Genomic DNA, 12,052 nt, shown 5'->3' on the forward strand with positions numbered 1-12,052 from the left:
GCCATAGAACCAGTGATGTAGAATGTTAGATCAATGGTTACATCAGAATTTGAAAAAAGCCAGATGTAGAAGTTGACAATTAGCTATTATTTGGCCAGATAGATTCATTAGGCAGGCAATGCAAGAATGAACTGTGCAGTAAAGGGGTGCCTTTTTGAAGACTATTTTACTAATTAGCATCTTTCACATTTTGGCATCAGTTTTTGATAGTGACCTATCATTAAATTGAAATGATGATCTGTGTAAGGGTGGAGTTGCCTTATTTGTGCAATTTGATACTTCCAAATTTTGAGGACATTGTAGAAAGTTGCTGTCATTAATATAAAAAAGATTCAGTAGCCTGTAATTTGGGAATATCCAGGTGAACATCATGTGTTGATCCCAGATGCTGTCCAGTGAGGGGTATAGAAGGAGGATTACATGACTGTGTTGAGTGGGACCGAAATGTAAATGTTCAATGCCATTAGTTTTCCATCCAAGAGATAATGAGCTTGTGAAATTTATAAGGAGCTTGTAAATGGTTTGGCCTATGTAAGGCCTGCAAAATTAGGTTTTTTTTAAAAGTGCAATTTAAATGTGAATGGGATTCAACACTAACTGCTCTCCCTCTCCTCATCTTGTCTAGTGAGCTTAAAAATCCCTCGTTGATTATTTATAAACCAATCAAACTGAAGCATTCTGCATTGTATTTTCACATTAAGGATTGACCTAGCAACAAACTTCACTTTTAAAAATTGAAACTATTTGCAGTTTTTATCATATTTGTATGGAGCTTTGATATTACCCTTGGCTAATAGTTACCTGTCCTGTTGCTGAAGTACGTTAATGCCACTTGAATGACGTGTGACAAATGGTTGTTTTTTTTTGCAGGAAAAGCCTTTGGTTGTGTTGGAGGCTACATAGCCAGCACTGCATCTCTTATAGACACTGTGCGGTCATATGCTGCTGGCTTCATCTTCACTACCTCATTGCCGCCTATGTTACTTTCTGGTGCTTTGCAGTCTGTCCAATTCCTGAAAAGTGAAGACGGTCGAGCCCTGCGTCGCAGACACCAACGCAATGTTAAACACCTGCGTCAGTTACTTATGGATGCTGGTTTTCCTGTGGTTCACTGTCCCAGTCACATCATTCCAATCAGGGTAGGTATTGATTTAAAATCTGCCCATAGTTTTCTTGCACTGCTCTTCTCTCTCCCCAGCCACTCCCTCATTACTTCCTAAAGAAATTCCTGTTGTCTCATTTCAACATGGCAAAAGTGACTAAGTGTTGCAAAATTAGTGGGTTGTGCTATATTATTACCTTGATCAGATTCTGCAATAAGACCATAAGATGTTGGAGTGGAAGTAGGCCATTCAGCCCATCAATACTGCTCTGCTGTTCAGTGAGATCATGGCTGATCTGATAATCCTCAATTCCATTTTCCTGCCTTTTTCCCCATAACCCTTGATTCCCTTACTGATTTAAAAACCTGTCTATCTCAGCCTTGAATATACTTAATGACCCAGCCTCTACAGCCCTCCGCGGTAAAGAATTCCACAGATTCACTACCCTCAGAAGAAATTGCTCCTCATCTGTCTTAAGTGGGCGATCCCTTACTCTGAGATTATGCCCACTGGTCCTAGACTCTCCCACAAAGGGAAACAACGCCTCAGGATCTACCTTGTCAAACCCCCTAAGAATCTTTTATGTTTCAATAAGGTTGCCTCATTCTTCTAATGAAGTAGGCTCAACCTCTCCTCATAAGAAAATTCCTCCATCCCTGGGATCAACCTAGTGAACCTTCTCTGGACTGCCTCCAATGCCAGTCTATCTTTCCTTGGATAAGGGGACCAAAATTGTTCATAGTATTCCAGGTGTGGTCTAACTAGTGCCTTGTATAGTTTTAGCAAGACTTCCCTATTATTATACCCCATTCCCTTTGAAATAAAAGGCAAACATTCTATTTGCCTTCCCTATTACCTGCTGAACTTGTATGTTAGTTTTTTGCAATTCATGCATGAGGACTCCCAAATCCCTCTGTGGTGTAGCTTTCTGCACACATTAAATAATATTCAGCTCTTCCATTCTTCCTGCCAAAATGCATAACCTCACATTTTCCCACATTATATTCCATCTGCCAAGTTTTGCCAGTATATATAGGTTTGACTCATTTAACCTGTCAGTATCCCTCTGCAGTCTGTCATCCTCACCACTTGCCTTCCCACGTATTTTTGTCATCCGCAAACTTGCCGATAGTACATTCACTTCCCTCATCCAAATCATTAATGTATATTGTAAATAATTGAGGCCCCAGCACTGATCCCTGTGGCACTCTTAGTTACAGGTTGCCATCCTGAAAATGCCCCCTTTATTCCAACTCTGTCTTCTATTAGTTAGCCAGTCCTCTCTCCATGCTAATATACTACCTGCAACGCCATAGGCTCTTATTAAGTAGCCTTACATGTGGTACCTCTATTGAATGTCTTTTGGAAATCCAAATATATTACATCTATTGGCTCCCCTTCATCTCTCCTGCTTGTTACCACCTCAAAGAATTCTAATAAATTTGTACGGCGTGATTTCCCTTCATGAAGCCATGCTGACTCTGCTTGATTATATTATGCATTTCTAAAAACTCTGCTATTACATCCTTTATAATAGACTCTAACATTTTCCTAATGGCGGATGTTAAGCTAACTGGCCAAAGTTACCTGTTTTTTGTCTCCCTCCCTTTTAGGCCATTACATTGACAGTTTTCCAATCTTCTGGGACTTTCCAGAATCTAAGGATTCTTAGATTATTACCAGTGCATCCACTATTTGTGTAGCTACTTCCTTTTAATATCCTAGGAAGTAATCCATCAGGTCCAGGTGAATTATCAACCTTTAGCCCCATTAGTTTCCCTAGTACTTGTTCTCTAGTGATCATTATTGTATTTATTTCCTCTCCCCTGCCCCCATGGGTTTTTGCCCCTTGATTATTTAGTATTCTTGGAATGCTATTAGTGTCTACCATGAAGACTGATTCAACTCTGCCATTTCCTGATTCCCCATTATTATTCCCCCAGCTTCATTCTCTAAGGGGCCTATATTCACTTTGGCCTCTGTCTTCCTTTTTTATATATTTAAAGGAGCTCTTACTGTCCATTTTTATATTGCTTGCTAGTTTACCCTCAAAGTTTATTTTCTTCCTTTTTTTTTGGTCATCTGTTGGTTTTTAGAACTTTCCCAATCCTGTGCCTTACCACTAACCTTTGCCACATTGCATGTTTTTTTTCTTTTAATTTGATACTATCCTTAACTTTCTTGGTTAACCATGGTTGATTTATACCTGTCCTAGAATCCTTCTTTCTCACTGGGATATACCTTTGTTGTGAGCCATGAACTATTTTCTTAAACATTTGCCATTGTTCAACCATCTTTTCTGCTAAACTCCTTTCCCAATCCACTCCAGCCAACTTTGCCCCCATTCCTTTGTAATTACCCTTATTTAAGTTTAGCATAGTTGTTTTGACTCAAGTTTCTCACACACACAAACTGAATACTAAATTCAGCCACGTTATAGTCACTGTTTCCCAGGGGACCTTTTACTCCGAGCTTATTTATTAAACCTGCCTCATTACACATTACCAGATCCAAAATAGTCTGATCCCTGGTTGGATCCACAACATTATTGTTCTAGGAAACTGTCCCGAATACATACTGAATTCTTGCTTATGGTTACCTCTGCCAATTTGGTTTTCCCAATCTACATGAAGATCAAAGTCACAGATGATTAATGTATTGCCTTTTTTACATTCCCTCATTATTTCCTGATTTATTCTCTGTCCTACAGTATAGCTACTGTTAGGGGCCTAAAGACTACTCCCACCAGTGTCATCTTCCCCTTGTTATTTCTTACCCCCACCCATATGGATTCTGCATCTTCTGATCCAAGATCATTTCTTGCTATCGTACTTATTCCATCTCGTACTCACAAAGCTACCCCACCACCCTTTCCTTCCTGCCTGTCCTTTCAAAAAGTCGCATACCCCTGAATATTTAGTTCCCAGCTTTGGTCTCTTTGTAACCACATCTCCACAATGGCTATAAGATCATACCCATTAACCTCCATTTGTAAGCTCGTAAAAGAAAAATTATTGTATATTTTTTGGGGGAGTTGAACAAGAGCATTTTCTCAAAATTGGAGAACTGGGCAGCTTAGAGCTGCATTTAAAGGCAAGTAACTTCACCCCCATTTGATGTGAATTGTTTGTGGTATGAAGTGAGAAAATTAGAAAGGAGTTGGAGAAGGCAATAAAAGATGCCAAAAGATGTCTTTTTATCAATGCAAATTGAAATAATTGTTTTAAGTTTAGAATATTCCAGTAAGACTTTCTTTTATTTTGTATATATTTGTTCCGTCTTTAGGTTGCAAATGCAGCTAAAAACACTCAAATCTGTGATGAACTGCTAAATAAAGACAACATTTATGTCCAAGCTATCAACTACCCCACTGTTGCACGTGGTGAGGAGCTCTTGCGTATTGCCCCAACCCCACACCACACCCCTGAGATGATGAATAATTTTGTTGGTAAGTAGACCTCACGTCAGTGATGTAAAGAAACATGGAGATGATAGCAAACTGGATTAAAAATTCTTTGAGCGTGATAGTGTAGGTGTCAAAGGCAGTTTTAGAGAGTGGCTGGAAGTGAGGCCCTAGCAGTTGATTTCTGGGACCACCAGTTTACTACTTGGTAAAGGCTTATAGGGCGTGGTGGTGAACTTTGAGGACAATGCCAAAATAAGAGGTTTAGTTAATTCTTTAGACCGAACAAAGGAAACTGCAAAGGATTGTTGGTCATGAGATGGGAAGTCAATGCCAGCAAGTGTTGCATTACTGGACCAATCCAGAAACCTGTACTGATAACCTAGAGAACAGGAGTTTAAATCCCAGTTGGATAGCTACCACATTTTGAATCCATTTTTCAATAATGGAAATGCACCTGTTGGATTATCGTAAAACCCAATTAGTTTACTAATTCTCTAGTCCTCCAGGGAAGGAACCCTGAAGTAACTACCTGGCCTAGCTTTATTTGTGACTCTCCTCCTACACTGTGGTTGTCTCTTAACCATGTTTTAACCAAGAAATAATTTTAATCACATTTATTCACCCTATTCCTGGATCCTGTTACAAATACAAAGTTTAGAAGATTGTTGTAGAGAGAGAGAAGAAATTTGTGGCTATGGAAATTTGCTTCCTGGGTCATTGGTTAAATTGGACACACTCAGCATTCAAAATTAGATTTGATTGGTGATTGAAGGGATTGTTACAATCTCTATGGACACTGATAACTGTTGGAAAGATATTTAAATTCCAATGACAGACTGAAAAGATCACCTAACAAGATTTCAAGTTTTAAAGCTTAGTGTAATAAACAAATTAAAATCATCATTGACTAGTGCTATTTTGTAGGCAACTTTATGCTGTAAGCTACAGAAAAGATTCCCCTTTTGACTTAGCTGACAATCCCATACCATGGTTGTACTTTGTCCCTTAAGAGGGCAATTTTTATACCCCTGGAACCAGTCCAAAATGATTCTTCGCTCCCAATGGCCTGCTTTCTTTTCCCTTTCCAGCCAGATAACTGGTAACTTCTAATCCCAGGATTGACTGCCATGGTGAGGCTTAGCTGGAGATTCCTCCTTCTAGCTGAAGCTATGCAAATCTTGCAGCCTCATTTAAATCCTCTTGGAGTTGGTCTCATCAATCTGAATGCACACCACCTTCACACCACCTACCGTGTGGTGAAGAATAAGGACATCATTTGCTCTGCTTCATCTCACTCTCGCTTTGTAACAGAATCTAGGAATAAGGTGAATAAATGTGATTAAAATAATTTCTTTGCATGAAGTGTAAACACCAAACCAGACTGGTTTAGCTGAATGGTCTGTTTTTGTGATGTAGCTTCTATGTATAGTAGGAGCTAAACCTCCATGATTCCACAATTGTGTAATTTCTTGGGAGTTGGATGGAATGGGTTTAAGAGTAATCATAAGTTTTTTTTCTCTGAATTGGTTGTCTATTGGTTGTCTGTCCTAATCTAAAATTTATAATTTATTACACCAAGAATACAAATTAAATTTATAAAAATTGTATATATTTTTCAAATGTTTACCTTCATTCCCCATCTCTTCCTCGCTCCCCACTCCAAGCTCATTCCTTGTATTCCTGAAGTAGATATTGAGAATGTATGAGTTTAAGTGTATGCATTTACTTAAAATCTATAACTCATTGACATAAAAATCTGGTGTGATTTTTGTATGTATTTACAGTAGTTTTTGAGTATTCTTGGTTTTGGTTCTTTTGCCTAAATTAGAATGTAATTCAAACAGGAAAAATTGAATAAGTTATGTTATTTCATGTTTTATAAACAGAAAAACTACTGATAACATGGAAGGATGTTGGATTGGAGTTGAGGTCCCATTCCTCTGCTGAATGTAACTTCTGCAGAAGACCTCTACATTTTGAGATAATGTGTGAGCGTGAAAAATCCTACTTCAGCGGAATGAGCAACCTGATATCTGTGAATGCCTAGATCAATCTGATTCTGGACTGTCTTTGTATTAGAATTTAAAGTGAAACTATATAATCTATGTTTTTATAGAACTTAACTACGTATATAATTAAATTATATAAGATTATTTCCATAGTAGACAGAAAAAACTTAATAAAAAAAAGCAAAACTATGTTCATGCCTCTCATTTTGAAATATAATAATGGTTTTGAAGTTCTTTTCACCAATGAAAATAGAGGAAAAACTGAAATTCAATCGCTAGAAATGTGAAGGGTGACTTAATAGAGACCTTTTTAAAATAAAGATTTGGTTACATGTAGGGAGTTATCGGGAAGCCTAAAACTATGGGTCATTAAGTCAAGTCACTAAAAAATCTAGTAAACATTTTGGAATAAACTTTTTTTTTTAATCAAGAAAGTGGTTAGAATGTGGGATTTGCAACTATATGGCATAGTTCAGAAATAACAGGTACTTATTTCGCTTGTCCTTTAAACGTATGAAGGAGGAAGGAATAGAAGTAGTGTTGGCAAGGTTGGATGATGTAGAAGTGGCTCGTTCAGAGCAGAAACACTGGCAAAGACTAGTTTCGGGGTGGCCTGCTTCTGTCACATCAGCAAAAGCTTCACCTGTGCAGTGGTTCTAGTATTATGGAAAATCACAAATACTTTAGTATTCAACCTAAATTCGTTTTGAGCCAGAATACAAAATGAACCCTTGGAAATGAGTTGTATAATCTGTAATGCCCAACAGTTTTTCTAGCACCATCCTGAATTTGTGATCATCTAGAACAAAGACTTGCATCCAAAAGGACTGCAATAATTGTAATTGATATCAAACTGACTTTTGAATGCTGCCACTTTCAAAAAAAAACAAATGGGGTTGGAAAGAGGATATAAAATTTTGTAGGACAGAATCGGGCTACTTGCTAAATCAGATTCCTAATCAAACTAAACATGCTAGACTAGTCAAGACAATCTGTCTTAACTGACCCCAAAATGACATGCAAGAAAAGTGCAATTTGGCGACGGCACAAATGTTTCTTCTGCTTTTGTTTTGGGAGAGTTGAGGAATGTTTAGTCAAATTTCCTTTTTGTTCTTGGTGAAATGTGAGCATAGTTTGCCTAAGCATGGAAATTTAAAGAGAAAGCAAGGCCATTGGCTCGTGGCCTGTAGCCTTGTGGGTAATGGGTCGCAAGTGTGCATCTAAGTATTTTTTTTAATGAGGGTATCAGCCTCTTCCTCCCTTTCAGACAGAGTTCCAGATCCCTACTATTGTTTGGATGAAGAAATTTCCCCTCTAGTTCCCTCTAAACCTAAATCTATGCCCCTCAGCCTCATTTCAAAGAAAACTATCCTATTCAATCTTTCCTGAAATGAAAATTCTCCAGACCTTACAACATCCTTGCAAATCTGTGCTGTGCTCTCCCTGGAGGACTTGCACATCTTTCCTATACATTAATTCCTCACTTAAAGAACACAGCTAGGTCATTAAAAGTGTGACTCATTTAAAGTCAACGTATCAACTGGAGTTAGGTTCCTGGAAAGTTACTCCTTCGATCCCTGTTGCACCTCTGTTTGCTGCTGATTACTCAGTGGTCAGTACCATTTGTAACTCCTCAGATACTGAAGCAGTTTGTACCTGCATGCAGCAAGACCTGGGCAATGTTCAGGCTGATAGGTGGCAAGTAACATTTGTGTCAAACAACTGTCAGGCAATGACCACCTCCATTATGAATCTAGCTCTCTGCCCTTGATGTTCAATGACATTACCATTGATGAATCCCCTACCTGGAGGCTACCATTGACCAGAAACCTAATCGGACCACCCACATAAATACTGTGGCTACAAAAACAAGTCAGAGGCTGGAAACTCAGCATTTAACACATCTGACTCCCCAAAGCCTGTCGACCATCTACAAGGCAGAAGCCAAGAATGTGATGGAATACTCCCCACTTGCCTGATGAGCCCAGTTCCAACAACACTCAAAAACTTGATACCATCCAAGACAAAACAGCCAGCTTGATTGTCACTTTATCTAGTGCCTTAAACATTCACTCCCTCCAACAACACAATTATAAGGTGCATTGCAGCAACTCACCAAGCCGCCTTTGACAGTACCTTTCAAACCTGCAACCTCTACCAACTAGAAGATTAAGGACATTAGATGCATAGGAGCATCACCACCTGCACATTCCCCTCCAAGCCCTATACCGTCCTGATTTGTAACTATATCGGCATTCCTTCACTGTCGCTGGATCAAAATCCTGAACTCCTTCCTAATAGCATTGTTGGCACCTACAATACATGGACAGCAATGCTTCAAGAAGATGGCTCACCACCACCTACTAAGGGCAATTTGGGCTGAGCATTAAATGCTGGCCTTGCCAGTAGCACTCACATCCCATGAGTGAATGAAGAAATACAAATCTAGACCAATGATTATTTAAATGGTGATAGATTGGGAAATGTTGATGGACAAAGGACCTGAGTGTCCTTGTACACCAATCGTTGAAAGCAAGCAGTTAAAGCAGATGGCATGTTGGCCTTCATTGCGAGAGGACTTGAGTACAGGAGCAAGGATGTCTTACTGCAGCTCTACAGGGCCTTGGTGAGACCACATCTGGAGTATTGTGTGCCGTTTTGGTCTCCTTATCTAAGAAAGGATATACTTGCCATACAGTGAGTGCAGCGAAGGTTCACCAGACTGATTCTGGGATGGCAGGATTGTCATATGAGGAGACTGAGTTGACTAGGCTGTATTCACTGGAGTTTAGCAGAATAAGATGCGATCTCATTGAAACATAAAATTCCAACAGGATTGGACAGACTGGAAGCAGTGATAATGTTTCCTCTGGATGGGGGCGGGTGGAGGGTGTGTGGTCTAGAGGTTACAGTCTTAGGATATGGGGTAGGCCATTTAGGATTGAGATGAGGAGAAACTTCTTCACTCAGTGAACCTGTGGAATTCTCTGCCACAGAGGCTGCGGAGGCCAAGTCACTGAATATATTTAAGAAGGAAATAGATAGATTTCTAGACTCTAAAGGTGTTAAGGGGTATGGGGAGAGATTGGGAGTATGGCGTTAAGATAGAGGATCAGCCATGATCGTATTGGATGGTGGAGGAGGCTCGAAGCTCCGAATGACCTACAGCTGCTCCTATTTTCTGTTTTTAATAAAATTAAACCAAATGTAGAAAATACAGAGAAAGCAAAAAAAAGACCAAGAGCTATGAAAAAAGATTCACACCAAGAGAAAGTGAAATAGTAAAGGATTTTATGAACATAAGTTGAAAGAACACTAGAGCTAATTAAAAATGAGAAAGGACATCTTATGGAAGATGGGGGTATACCAAAGATATTAAATGAGTTCTTTATTTTCGTGGAATAGTGTAATGGTGGGAATGAAAGGGTGCAGGTGAAAGTGGTAGAGCAATTAGGATAACTAGAAAAGTAGTACTGAAAAATATGGTGACTTCATGCCTAATGTCCACACTTACAATTTCCAGAAGGAATTGTTGGATAGTAATCGTGTCGGATAGCACAGCAGATTTTCCACACTCTGTCTCACGCCCCTAATTGTTGCCATGGCTTGGATCAGCTAACACTGTAGCCAACAGAAACCAAGTGGGACCTAGCTCTGTCTGTGCTGTGTTAACTGATCTAAGCAGGAGAAGCAGTTGGGGACCTCGGAGATACAGAGAGAAACACTTGCCAGAATTCCAACCTTGTGGTGCACCTCCCTTATTTCTAATCATTGGTAAATATGTTGTGTCTCTTCCCGCTCCAGCTGACTAGCAGGTAGTTTCTTGGATGCCCTTTTTGCTCATTTTGTTTTGACTTAACCAGAAGATCTGCCTGCTGTAACATGAGGGAATTAAGGGCATGTTTTCTTTTTCAAACTCATTCACCACATCCTTAGAGCGAGAGGAATTGTGGTAAGGTTTCTTGTCACATTCAGGATTTTTAAAAACTATTTTCCATGGTAAATAATGCTGATACAAGGTTTTAAAAAAATAGTTTGTGTATCTACTCACCTCACTCATTCTCCCTCTATTCCCTCCTATTCAATGAATGGGAGATAACAGATCCTTCCCATCCTATGAATAACATTACAATCAGCCTCAAATGTTTGGATTTAAAATCTAATACGGGTGTGCTGATTGAAGGGATTAATGGATGAAACATCTGTGCTGTTTCTGCCGATCCAATGCCATTGGTCATCACAGGATATTCTGAAGAAACGGCAGGGATTCAATTTTTGCCAGGTCTCCGCTGTTTTTGGAAGTTTTTAACATGTAAAGGATGCAACTTCTTTCTGACCTTGCAAGGCAAATGTCATCAGCAAGTATGTAGCCAGGGTCTGGGACTCCCCAGTGTGGCAGCTCTCACTGACTTGGCTCAGTCTTGACCTGACCAATCTTTGACAATCTCTGGAGGCTGGCACATCAAGTGACCTGAGGCAAACCAGTCTCCACATGAGCAATACTAGGCCCCACTGGTTTGGACCCAGAAGAAGGACCAAATATTTATTTTTATAAAACAAATTGGCTCAGGAATGTGGCTGAGGTCGGGGGGGGCCTGGGCAATACCTCCCAGCGATAGGTGTCAATTTTCATGCCACAAGGACCAAGTAGATGGGGGAGATGTGCTTACCTGTCCTATGCAAATCAGGTGCACTCACACTGATTCCTTTTACTTTAATGGGGTAATGGATGGGGCCTTTAGTGTGATCCTACCTTATTAGCTGGAGTTATGACATGAGGACATTTTTAAGATTCATTATTAGGTTGTGGGTGTCTCTAGCTAGGCCAGCATTTGTCACTCACCCCTAGATTCCCTTTAGATGTTGGTGGTGAGCCCTCTCGTCGAACCATTTCAGTCGAAATCTCTTAGGGCTATTAATCTCTCTGTTCTTATTTGTACTTGGGGTGGTGGGGGAGGGGGTGGGTGCCACTGGTGATGCTGGATTTATTACTCATCTCTAGTTGTCCTGAGAGGGTGGTGGTGGGTTGTAAGAAATAGGAGCAGGAGTAGGCCACATGAGCCATCGAGACTGCTCCACCATTTAGTAAGGTCATGTCTGATCTTCTATCACTAATCCACTCCCACCCACACCATCCTCCCCCTCCCCGCCCCCCCCCCTATATTTTGATTCAGTTTGTGCCCATAAATTACTTCTATGTTGCTTTTGATGGCCTCAAGGTGGTACAAGGCATTTTAAAGCCAATTAGGTGCTTTTGAAATGTAGTCACTGTTGTAATTTGGGAAATACAGAAGCTAATTTACACACAGCCAGCTCGCATAATCAACAATGAGATAATGACCAAGTCTTCTGTTTTTGGTGATATTGATTGAAGGATTAATGGTCAGGATACTGAGGAGAACTCCTCAGATCTTTTTCAAAGTACTGCCATGGGATACTTTACATCCATTCGAAAAGGCGAAAGAAACTTCAATTTAACATCTCATCCAAAAAACAACACATCTGACAGTTTAGCATTCCCTCAGTGCTGTACT

General features: G+C 39.9%; 2 protein-coding genes across 3 annotated transcripts in view; one reads left to right on the forward strand and one right to left on the reverse strand.

Moving 5' to 3' along the window:
* The window catches only part of LOC144681634 (5-aminolevulinate synthase, non-specific, mitochondrial-like), a 23,513-nt gene extending 16,807 nt beyond the window's left edge, over positions 1–6,706 (forward strand). For both annotated transcript variants that reach the window (XM_078543408.1, XM_078543409.1), the window contains exons 9-11: positions 871–1,139; positions 4,389–4,551; positions 6,396–6,706. In XM_078543408.1, the coding sequence (XP_078399534.1) occupies positions 871–1,139; positions 4,389–4,551; positions 6,396–6,556 (593 nt within the window). In that variant the 3' untranslated portion in view covers positions 6,557–6,706. The remainder of the gene's footprint in view (positions 1–870; positions 1,140–4,388; positions 4,552–6,395) is intronic.
* LOC144681637 (uncharacterized) overlaps positions 5,049–12,052 on the reverse strand; it is a 26,347-nt gene continuing 19,343 nt past the window's right edge. Inside the window, exons 3-4 of the mRNA XM_078543412.1 lie at positions 6,137–6,189; positions 5,049–5,823 (exon numbers count right to left, since the gene is read on the reverse strand). Coding sequence (XP_078399538.1) covers positions 5,801–5,823; positions 6,137–6,189 — 76 coding nt within the window. The 3' untranslated portion in view covers positions 5,049–5,800. The remainder of the gene's footprint in view (positions 5,824–6,136; positions 6,190–12,052) is intronic.

Source organism: Cetorhinus maximus, chromosome 6, assembly GCF_964194155.1.
Source record: "Cetorhinus maximus chromosome 6, sCetMax3.hap1.1, whole genome shotgun sequence".
Taxonomy (NCBI): Eukaryota; Metazoa; Chordata; class Chondrichthyes; order Lamniformes; family Cetorhinidae; genus Cetorhinus; species Cetorhinus maximus.